General features: G+C 33.4%; 2 protein-coding genes across 2 annotated transcripts; both read left to right on the forward strand.

Annotated features, from left to right (window-relative positions):
- The first annotated feature begins 5,057 nt into the window (after positions 1 to 5,057).
- LOC131848016 (cuticle protein 16.5-like) lies at positions 5,058 to 6,016 on the forward strand. Its single transcript, XM_059197755.1, has 2 exons — positions 5,058 to 5,088; positions 5,306 to 6,016. The coding sequence occupies exons 1-2, from the start codon at positions 5,077 to 5,079 to the stop codon at positions 5,954 to 5,956; spliced, it is 663 nt and encodes a 220-aa protein (XP_059053738.1). The 5' UTR covers positions 5,058 to 5,076; the 3' UTR covers positions 5,957 to 6,016.
- Positions 6,017 to 10,987: 4,971 nt separating this feature from the next.
- Positions 10,988 to 12,218, forward strand: LOC131848066 (cuticle protein 16.5-like). Its single transcript, XM_059197823.1, has 2 exons — positions 10,988 to 10,999; positions 11,487 to 12,218. Exons 1-2 carry the CDS (start codon positions 10,988 to 10,990, stop codon positions 12,204 to 12,206), a joined length of 732 nt encoding a protein of 243 aa, XP_059053806.1. The 3' UTR covers positions 12,207 to 12,218.
- The last annotated feature ends 101 nt before the right edge of the window (positions 12,219 to 12,319 follow it).

Raw genomic sequence — 12,319 nt, forward strand, 5'->3', positions numbered from 1 at the left:
ACAGATGTCTTAAGAATAATGTACCTATCTAGTCTGATGAAATACACGACTCTTATTTTACAAACATAATTTTATTTCTTCTTTTCTCTCTTATGTAAGTATGTAGCAAATATTTAACAAAGCTACTAGATAACAATTAATACATGGTTTCTATACTAGAGTACCATTAAAAACTTTGTTAACAAAGCTACTAGAGAACCATTAATACATGGTTTCTATAGTAGAGAACCATTAAAAACTTTGTTAACAAAGCTACTAGAGAACCATTAATACATGGTTTTATTTTTCCAACTATAATCCGTATTGACACTATCTCTTATAAAGGTCGTGAAGGCACGTCAAAAATTCGTCTTATCACTGCTGCTAACATTGTCAACTGTCGACATTATGATAAAATGGCCACATGTTACTAAATTAAGTGGCAGAGTGATGCTATCGCTGTCTTAGATTAATTTTAGTTTTTTTACAATAAGTTGGTGAAACTAATACATATACTCCCATTATAAAATTGTACTTTCGCCTGCGCTAACGATAAACGCTGGCAAACAAGTACAGAATAAAAGGATGAGTATAAACAAGTAACCACTATAATATCCAGGAGTATTCGCGTGGTCGACGCGACACGACGATGATAGATCGACGTGACGTAGCAATGTACAATGCTACCACTGAAACTACTATAACAATCTGTTTCGGTCGGTCAAACCAATATGGTCCCACCATGATAATTAGAATTTTTTTAATTTATTTTTTAAATTAAGAAGTTTGACAATTCTTTATTGGATTATCATGTAATTTGTTAAATTCATTACAAACTTTGTAATTTGTTATATAAGATATTTTTATGAATTTGATACAGTTCCAGGTAAAACTATTGATTTATATATATATTCATAATATTAAAGAAGCTTAAGTTTTAGAATACTAATGGTATAAACAAAAAACTAATTAGCCATTATATAGCGAATCCAAACGACCGTATCGAATCGTTTACCGAGGTATTTTGTACAAAGTTGTCTGCGTAGCTATCTATTTCTTGAGTCTAGGTGACACGAGTTGAACCATCATTTGTTCGTAAGCTGTGGTATCACAGGGTATCTTCTTTTTAAAAAGTATGCAATATATCACTATAGTAATAAAATGTTTTTATTTCTTTTTAATTTATTACAGAATTTTACAGCGGTTAAATTCAAAACATTTGTACATCACAATACAATTTATACATTTATATAATATGACAATATATTAAATATATATATTTCGGAGATTTAAGAAATAATAATAATAATAATTGAATTTTTAAAAAATTTGTTATCAATTATTGCGCCATAATATTTTTGCTTTATAATATGAACTTATGCATACTACGGAACTTCATTTAAGAGCTATATTGGTATTATAAAATCATAATACAGTCTTATTGATAATAATATCTATTTATTAATATATAAATTGTGGGATATTTAACACTGTATTTCGGACTGAAACATTCGGTTGAAGGTTGAAATAGGGCAGGGTACTGTGGCATGACACCATAGTCCTTAGGATTGGCAACTCATAGGTTGTAGCAGGAGAGTCATAAATTCTCTATTTACCATCCTCTATTTGAAATCCATACTAACAAATGAGAATAAAACTAGCGCACAAATCAGTTTGCATTTCATTGTTTATGCAAATTATAAATAGTAATAAAAGTTATTACCCACTCAGCACTACCTATGCCACTGTTTTAGGTTGACTGGAAGAGATCTCTTCTAGGGACAAGTCCACATTTTCTCACATTGTCTCTAAATTATAGTATCATTCTATTATCTTTGCAATAAAGAAAAATATATATATATAAAAAGTACATTACTTTACTTTTTATATCAATTTTGGCAACATGGCAACCCCCTGTGCGTGCACCGCAAAACTGGAGCGGACTATCACATGTAGTACAAGCAAGTTGTCGTTTAAACAAACCTGGAAATTTTAGTAGGTACTATCTGACAGACTGACAAAAACACATACCAGGGGTAAAAGTGATAAACTATAACAAAGTTATAAAATCTAACCAAAGAAAAATATGGGTAACAGTAATAGTACAAATGCGAAAACAGGTCCGTCTTTCGGTTATAAGAATTATTGTATGTTGTATTTTATTGTAAACGTCAAGATAAACATTATCTTGACGGCAGACAGTATCTATCTTTTATTATCTCAAAAAATATAGACAACTGGCTGGAAAGAACAGATATTAGAAAAGAATAAGATATTTTTTATACACCTCTGTCTCATCTAAACTAAACAGAGGCTGGACTACACATATGACATAAATACCTTAATGTTCGTACATTAATATCATTTAGACCAAGACCAAACCAACAAACAACTCATGAATACAAAATATTGTTTTGTATGGGAATCAAATCCTCGACAAACGGAAACTAAGGCAGTGCTGCGACTCTGCGAAACCAACGAGGTCGAACGAATTATATAATGTCGTTTCAAGTTTTCAAGATCAGATAGATATGTATAATAATAATATGAACTTCATCTGTCCATCGCATTGTAAATGTTGTATATATTTGCCAATCTAATAAAATGTTATTGAAACTTGGAAACAAAATTAAATGGTATCGCAAAATTTTAACTGACCTTTTGGAATACTACAAATATCACACTCTGTATGAATAATGAAACAGGTTTGACGACACGCATCAAAAATTCGTGCACTATTAGAGTTTTCTGTATCTACATTAAGGTAGGCTTAATTAATATTTAGATACACGTTTATATATTAATCGTACCTTATTTACTAAAAGCCTATATACAACGACTTATTACGCTAAAGTTGTATAAATAAAACGGGCTTCCACATAAATATTATTACAATATCTCACAAAATGTTAAATATCACGTAATAAAATATCTATTCAGCTCAAATCATTAACAAGCAGCTTCATTTATAAACTACCTACCGCCGTTTTGAAGGACGAGATAAAGCAAAAAAATAATAGGGTACAGAGACATGACACTACATGATAACCCAGTGACATATGCCTATTTACACAACAGCATTGCGTATACTACTTATGCCAATACACGAAGGGCATGGGCTTTTTAAGGTAACGTGAAAGTACTTCATACTAGAAAAGATGCAAAAGTGTCTTAGTGCCAGAACTAAGATATTTGATAACTTACGGTACTACCGACACCACAAACTAATCAAAGTGTACCGTTATTATCCTATATGTATTACTTTGATTTTTAACATGTTTTTAATGTATTTAAGACATTGACAATAATATGTGCATCATCTCTATTTTGTCATTCTTGAAAAACTGTTCCTCTTTCTGCATCTTCAATAAAAACATATCTGTAACGGCAGTAACTGATATTTTAATCATATAGAAAATTGGTAGATAAATAGACAATTTCATGTGTGCTGAGGGGTCAATATTAGTAAAAAAATTCTGGACAGTTAGACCGAAGTACCCTTCTGAATCTAATGCTATATTATAGTGGCTAAGACAGTTTCAAATTATTTCTAATATATAGTTTGTTCTAATAAACAACTTTAGGTATTACTGAGTTATTGGTAACTTAGCAACAACAACCAGGATCTCTATCCTTTTGATAAAATATTAGTATGGTAATGCTTACATTTTTTTATAATGTTGCATTATGGAATCAAACCAGTTCAGGTTTATCGTCTAGCTCAATGAATGGTCACAGCTGTTTATGAATATTCATTTTCTTTAGAATTCGTTCCTGCGGCTTTTGAAATGTAATTAATAAATTATAAATGATGCAATTTTCTATATGATCTAATTTCTACATAAATTCTTTGCATTGAACATATGGTGTATGTAAAACCAATAAAAAAGGAATACTATTTGATTGACCTCCTTTACGTTTTGAAAAAATTAAAATAATGTTGTTTTACACCGAGACTAATATCTTTTAATATTAATAATACCTTTTGAATGCGGTTTCTTTCAGTAATATTAAGTAACTATTTAATCGACCGCTACATTTATAAATTGCCCTCAATGCCTATACTTGGTTATATGTCATCAAGAATTACGTTAAATCCCAAATAACATAACTTCTTAAATAACCACTTTTCTTCCACGTATACATATAAAAACATTTATTTTATTTTTACAATTACATGTGCAATATGGATGAAAAAGAGATTATCGAGACATACCCATTATTTACGTAAGAAATGAACAACGCCAAAAATAAAAATACAATATTTCTAGATTCCGATTTTATTTTCTTTTTCCTTTCAAATATCTTTTTAGACATTGTGAGACTTTGTACAAAGTCATATGTGAAGGCACCTATATCTAACTTAATACCACTAGTAGCTTGCTTCGAAAACTGTTCTCCCTTCAATCATGAAGGCATTTAGCTGTAAACTTACAGATTAAGAAGGCGCCGTTTTGCTACCTGAACTGCTCATGACTTTTAACAAAAAGTTACATGTCAAGAGCATCTTCAACAATTTCGAGCTGCTTACAAAGTCTAATAATTATCATTAGAACTTATAATCTACCACAGTAAATGTCGCATATACTAACTTCGATAGACTATTAAGGTTCGTAAAAATACTTTTGCACAAGTTACACGATTAGAAATAATCATAGCTAATTGGCGCTTAACAAAACGCCTATTAGAATTGAGGATCATCACCCATAATGCTAATTGGTGTTTCATGTTTTCATATGCAATTGTAAATCACGTGATTCCTTTATCTTATGAAATATCTGCAAAATGACTGTATTTAATAAGGTAATTAAAATTTGGTTGCTCTTCTGCCCATTGTATTAATGCCTATAAATGAACTCGTTCTGTCAAATTAGCCTTGACGACACTAAATTATAGCTCCAAGTTGATATATTTTACATCGCTGTGTCCATATGGGCTTGCATCAAATCAACCATATAGTCGAAGCAATAAAGTTTACATTAATGAGATTATGGTAACGGTAAGAAGGAAGTCCGGTTTTTCGTCTGTCCTATAAAATAAGCGATTAGGATGAGTCCAATATCATTCAGCTTCGACAGCCTGAAAAAGAACACAATCATGTACAAACTGGTGAGTTGAAATTAAAAATTATACATATTTTATAAATGTAATTGAAACTTAATATATGCTTAATTAAATAAGTAAGTATATATACATATTTAAATACTCAAATGTTAACTCTGTAGATACTATACATGTAGTTTTCCATAATAATATATATGTAATATGGTAACAAATTAAAAAATAAATGTAAAACAAATCTCTTATACATACATTTTTTTCTTAGTTCATCGTCGCCGCCGTGTTGGGGCTCTCAGCCGCCAAACCTAGCATCTACGGACCTGTGGCTTACTCTTCTCCTGCCTTGGCATACCCAGCAACCGCCGTTGCCACCTCTGCAGTAGCCGCTCCAGCCATCGCGACATCCGCCATTGCTGCGCCCGCCGTTGCCACACCAGCCATCGCCACACCCGCTATCGCTGCCCCAGCTCTGCGCGTCGCCACACCTGCTCTTGCTGCCCCCGCATACGCCGCACCAGTTGCCGCCACAGCGTACGCTGCACCAGCTCTTGCTGCTGCCACATACACTGCGCCCGCCGTTGCCACTGCCGCATACGCTGCCCCAGCGATTGCTGCCCCAGCCCTGCGTGTCGCTGCTCCAGTATCTGTTGCCGCCCCAGCGGTGCCAGTAGCCGCTCAAGCTGTGCCAGTAGCCACTCCCGCCGTGGCTTACTCTGCCCCTGCTGTGGCCCCCGCCGTGGCCTACTCCGCCCCTGCTGTCGCCCCCGCAGTCGCATACTCCGCCCCCGCTGTCACTTACTCTGCCCCCGCTGTTGCCGCCGCACCCGTGGCGTACTCTGGCTTGGCCGCCTCCGCACCCGTCGCATACACCGGTTACGGATACGGCTATCCCTCTTACTACGTCAAGAAACGTTAAGAATGCAAATTTCACGAATGATCACAAATAGACCTAATTGACCTAACCTAACAAAGCAAATTAAATGTGTTCTTAAGTAAGTTACTTCAGTCTTTCCATTTATTATTCCTCATAGTAGTTCCTAATAATATTACCTGTAATTTGTAATTCATATTACAAAACTATACATTTACACATAATCTCTAGTAATATTATGTTAACCCAACCCAATAAGTATATGGTATGTAGGAATACATGGACACTCATGGTTGCATACATTCCGCGGTCAGTAGTGTTTAGGAATTTTGACTCGAAACTTGTGAGATGATACCTACTTTACAGATAACTGTAATGCTTTAAGACGATTATTTTTTATTAATCATCATCACTATCAGTAAAGCCATTATAATATATATACATTAAAAATAGATATAAGCCGATAGTAACCTATAACCACCTATATACTCGTACAATATATGACCAGTACTGTAGACATCACATAATCATGTGGCGCCGGTGATACCACTACCATGTCACGCCTCTTAAACTATATTTTACTCCCTCATTTCATCAAAACTAGCTGCGGCTGGCGGCTGAAATAGTTGAGCCTGAGGTATTTTGAAAATGCCATGCTATTTAGATCGATAATAAAACAAAACAATTATTCCACTAAAATATAGTATTACATGCGGACATAATTTAGGCGTGCGTGCATAATTTGTAATGAGAATGACAATATACCTACCTACCTATTAAAAAGTCGACTTGTGAATCTTCTAAATTTTGGGCAAAATATAATCTAACCGGATCTCAATCTTTAGGTATACCAGCAAGTCACCGGACAGGAGGTCCTACCTATAAATTACGATTAAAAATTACCATGTGTTCAATGTATTAGATCACTTCGGTCCATGACTGTTATAATTAATTTTACGTAACATCTGCATATTCTACCTGGTGACATATTTATTGAATAGTAGATTTCGTCCGAGAACCTGTCTTTTAGACGCTTTTAATTTAACGAAAATATCTGCGATATGTTACACTTGTTTTATGAACAAGCTTTTTTACTTACGCTAAATAATAAATTTTACTCAGACTATAATGATTCTTTTATAGATAACTTTCGGACATTCGTTTAAGTTATTATTTAAATGTAAATATAGGTACAAGATTTGTTTTAATTGTAAATCAAATCAAACAAACGTCTTTAAAATATTAGTATTAAATCTAACCTAATAAAGTAGCAAACTAGTAGTTTGCTGATGTTACACATAATTGCCGTTACACCAAATATTTTAGTTTTCCTTGTAGTAAATCTCGCGTTCACGATATTTGTCCGGAATAAAATAAGAAATTACTTAACCAATTGTTAAGAAATTAAGTATGTAATTTATAATATCGATGAAAATTGTTTAGAAGTCCACCACATCACTTTGGCTTATGCCTCTTTTAATAACTGTTTTATTTACAGTACATTGTAAATAAAATTATTGATTGTTTTTATTAATATAAAAGGTTATATATACATATATGATCTAACGTGATCAAACTATTTTTATGTAATTTGAATGGCAAAAATGATGAACTAGCACACTTGAAAGTAAATGGCCCAACTTTTGCCTATATACATGAACAGCACCGCAGATATCCCGTAGTCATATGACGCCCGTGGATAGCAGTTGTCATTACTACTTCTATAATAATAGTTTATAAAGGTACTGTTTATGAAGTTGTAGGGGTAATCTCTAAATCTACTGAGGCCATTTTAAAAATTATTCTATCTGTCCGGAGCCCATTTATCAAAAAAGGCTTTAAGCTATAACATAACGCGACAAACAATAGATGCGGATCTGCAATGAAAAATGTTTCAAAAACGGGAAAAGTGTGACGAAGACAAAGTTACGCAGTAGTAGTAAGTCAGCTAGTACTTTACATTTCACTGGAACATCAAACCGAAACACAGCTTGGAAGTGCTGCTACTGCTAACTACAGAAAACTGATCAGTTTATTTCTTTATTTAAATACGTTAATATTTCACACTAGCGAACCCGAGCAACATCGTTTATATCAAAGTTATCATTATATTTCGACTAATTATCATATCTTTTTAATTTATAGCCTGCATGTTATTCTAATATATTCTTATATACATATTTCTGTAAAATCCGTTCAGTAGTTTTTGCGTGAAAGAGTAACAAACATACATCCATAGTCACAAACTTTTGCTTTTATAATATTAGTAAGTAATCCTACTAATATAATAAACGCAAAAGTTTGTGACTAGACTAGTCAGATTTGTAAATGTCCGAGATTAATTATATAATATAGAGTAAGGTAGGCTAAACAAAAAGTTAGGGTGTAATATTGTTTTGATATTAAATCCCGAGCGAGATATTTAATATGTAAATACATAGGTGATCACAAGTATGTAGCCGTTACGATATGGATTTAGCATTATGTATTAATTTCCAGGACCTTGCAATGTTGAGTTGTGTAATAATGAGTCAGACACGTCGAATTGGAGTTTTATTAATGATTCTCTTAGAAATATACAAATATATTGTAATAAATCAGCGCTTGTTAGTCAGGTAATTAATATATTTATAGATTATACACATTTTTTACTTACAAATTCTTGAAAATTTTAAGGTTTAATCGTTTATATGTGGATCTATCTACAAATGGTCAATGGTAATCAACGTTTATGTGACAGACTCGACCCATTGGCTTTGCGGCGTGATATTGCATCTCTGTGCATTTTCTACCGCATATATCACGGGGAATGTTCTGAGGAATTGTTCGGATTACAGCTGCTGAGTTTCACCATCGTACCACCCGCCAGAAACTGAAATATCGTCCTGATCATCTGGATGAATGGCGGTCTTCCACAATGCGGTTTTCTACAAACTTTTTGCCTCGCACAACCACATTGTGGAATCACCTTCCAGCAATGGTATTTCCGAACCGATACGATATTGAAACCTTCAAGAAAAGAGCTTATTCCTTTTTAAAAGGCCGACAACATATTTGCAATTTCCCTGGAGTTGCGGGTGCTCATGGGCGGCGGTAATTACTTACCTTCAGGTGAGCCGCATGCTCGTTTGTCCCCTGTGTTATAAAAAAAAATGGATATTTTCAATATTATTTTATATACTTTTCAATTATTTATATTTCAATTATTAGTTTCCAGTGGTCTCTAAGTATAATCGATGAGAGAGGTCTGTATAAATAATTACTAAATAAAGCAAAAATACAAACTTAAAATATTATCTTATTAGTTCATTACTTAATTTACTGTATTTATTTATTAAATTTTCTTCGAATTTTTCAACATTATTATAAATTTTAGGTACTCTTAAAGAATAAAGACTATACAGTAGATAATATAATGTATTTATGGTAAATACTTATTCCCACATAAATACAATAAAAAAAACACATTTACCTACTATTTTTTGAGGTACTGAACTTAAAAATATTGACTACACTATGGTTATAATATATATATAAACTACTGTAGTGGTAGTTATAAATAGTATTTATAGTATGTCTTTAAATATAATAGACACATCTGAATTATAATGGAAATTAAAAATTTTGAAAAAATATTAGTTCCATTCGTTTAGATACCTTACTAACTACTTGACCGAGAAAAGAATTCTTTGAAAGATTTTTGAGTTTGTTTTAATGGGTCCCACTATCAAATAGTTTATAACTATTATAACCATTGTACGGAATCAGAGGATGTCGTATGTTCCTAAGATTTATTGTGATGAGATGAGTCCTATGTACAAACACATTTACACAGTAGCGAAGTAGTCATGCAATATACCAACATCTATAATTAGATACATTTTATTTGAATTTTATAATTACTGTTCTTCAATTTATTTTAGCCATATAATTAAAATATATTCTTTATTGTCTAAGCCTGCGACTTCGTACCGTATAATTACTATTGTTTGATTCTATAAAAAGAATAATAATAATAATCTCAGGACAATTCTCACAGCGCCATCTAGACCCAAGTTAAGCTATCTAAAGCTTGTATTATGGGTAATCGATAACTGATACAAATACGTAAATACATAAATATTATACATAAAAAACACCCAGGCCAATACAAACAATCATACTCGTGAATACAAATGTTTGTGCCGTGCGAGGAATCGAACCCTTGACCATCGGATGTAAAGCGTTGTACTAGACCCCTAGACCACCGACGTCGTGAATTATATTGATAAAGGCCCCCAATAATAGTTTTTATCATATATCCTTCATGTAGGAACATATAGCAATCTACTGATCGCTACTTGATATACATTTATGATGTAGTTGAGAAAACATAAAAATAAAGATATATTACAATTTAACAATTGTGTCGAAACGAATTTTAAGCATATATTTATTAAATTAAATTAGTTAAAAGGACATGATATTGAAAATTATCTAATATATTCAATTTTCTACTTATCATAATTGGTATACTTAATTCAAACTACATTTTATATTTTATTCTAAACTGTTATATTTTAGGGTTTTAATTTAATTCGAATTCACAGCTTTTGAATCTTACAAATGGAGATAAAAATCACTCAACCTCGACACATCTTTTATTATTCATTCATGTAAATTAAAATAACATTACAATGAAATACTAATTGGATCACATTCAAATAATTTTCATACGGCTATATGGGAACACCTGTATTCTATATATAAAATTAGGTACTTGTCGTCTGCCAATCACTAGGGCGCCCTTTACTATAAATAATAGAGAGACTTAGCAAATTATATGGAACTTGTTTTTTCAACCATAACCTTGATACCCATAGTAAATTATAATGTAGTATAAAACTGATATATTTTACATTTCTCGCCATACAAAGTTAATCAATGAATTGAGCTCTAAAGCAATGAGGCTAAAGCACGTTTTATAATTAATTTCATGTGAAATTTTAGGATAGCGGCCGGTTTTGTGGTGTTCCTATAAATTAGGTGCTTGGGATGAGTATAACGTCATTCAACTGCCACGGACAAAACATAACCATGTATAAACTGGTGAGTTACGTTAATGATAACTTATTTAATTAATGTATATTTGAAATTAGAGAGACTGCTTGTCTCGGCCTGCCTGTACATTTAAGTTTTAGACTAAACAGCTCAAGACAGGTGCATGAAATTTTGTAATAAGTGTGATACTTCGACCACATAGAAAATGTGTCGCCTATTCATTATGGTAGATTAGACATATCATAAAAGTCTATAGTCGACCTACATGAATAAATATATTTTGATTAGATTTGATTAAAATTTAACTCCTTAGAATACGAAAATGATCCAAATAAGTGCTAGTCAACTAGGAGATACAGATACCATGAACTTATGGAAGTCTGGTTTAGTTAATTACTATTTTATGTTTATTATAGAATATGTTAAGCCTAATGCTCTAAGTACTTCTGATGTTCAGGCCATTTTGTGGATTGAAATAGAGTTATTAAAATAATGGAGTATTTTTTATTAAATTATTAAATTTTTCATTTTTCAGTTCGTAATCGCCGCTGTGCTGGGGCTCGCTTCTGCTAAAGCCAACTATGGCTCGCCCGTGCCCGTGACATCTTCGTCGGTCGCAGTAGCATCACCATCAGGGGTCGTGTCTGCACCTGTACCCTACTCTTCATCAGTAGCTTACCCTTCACCAGTGGCCTACTCCTCACCAGTAGGTTTCTCCTCACAAGTCGGCTATTCATCACCAGTTGGCTATTCGTCACCAGTCGCTTACTCTTCACCAGTGAGCTACTCGTCACCAGTAAGCAACCCTTCACCAGTAGCCTACTCGCAACCAATAGGCTATTCGTCACCAGTTGCGTACTCGGGCCCTGCTGTGGGTGTTAGCTCTCGTTCCGCGTATTCTGCTCCAGTTTCGGCGGTTGCTTCCTCCGTCGCCTACTCCGCGTCAGCAGCATCCGCACCAGTGTCGCCCATTGCCTACTCTGCCCCTGTTTCCTACCCAAGACCCGTTGTATCATCTGTACCTGCAGCGGTTCCTTATTCTGCTCCAGCCGTTAACCCTGTAGCTTACTCTGCTCCCGCTGTCTCTTACGCTAAGCCTATTGTGTCCGTTTCACCACAAATTAGCTCCCTTGGTTACCCATCTTACCCTACACCGTTTTCTTATGCTGGATATTCTCCATATTATACTGGTTACCCTGCGTATAACTATGGCTTTGGTTACAACTACCCATCCTACTACTGGAAGAAACGTTAAGAATCACCAAATCTAGACTAACTGCCGAAAACAAGTTATAGAATAATTAAATAAGATTGCAAATTGAAAATAAAATACATAACGACTGCTCTTTTGTTTTTTTTTTTAATTTT

This window comes from Achroia grisella, unplaced genomic scaffold (assembly GCF_030625045.1).
Source record: "Achroia grisella isolate CSIRO2021 unplaced genomic scaffold, CSIRO_AGI_Agris_v1 utg546, whole genome shotgun sequence".
NCBI classification, from domain to species: Eukaryota; Metazoa; Arthropoda; class Insecta; order Lepidoptera; family Pyralidae; genus Achroia; species Achroia grisella.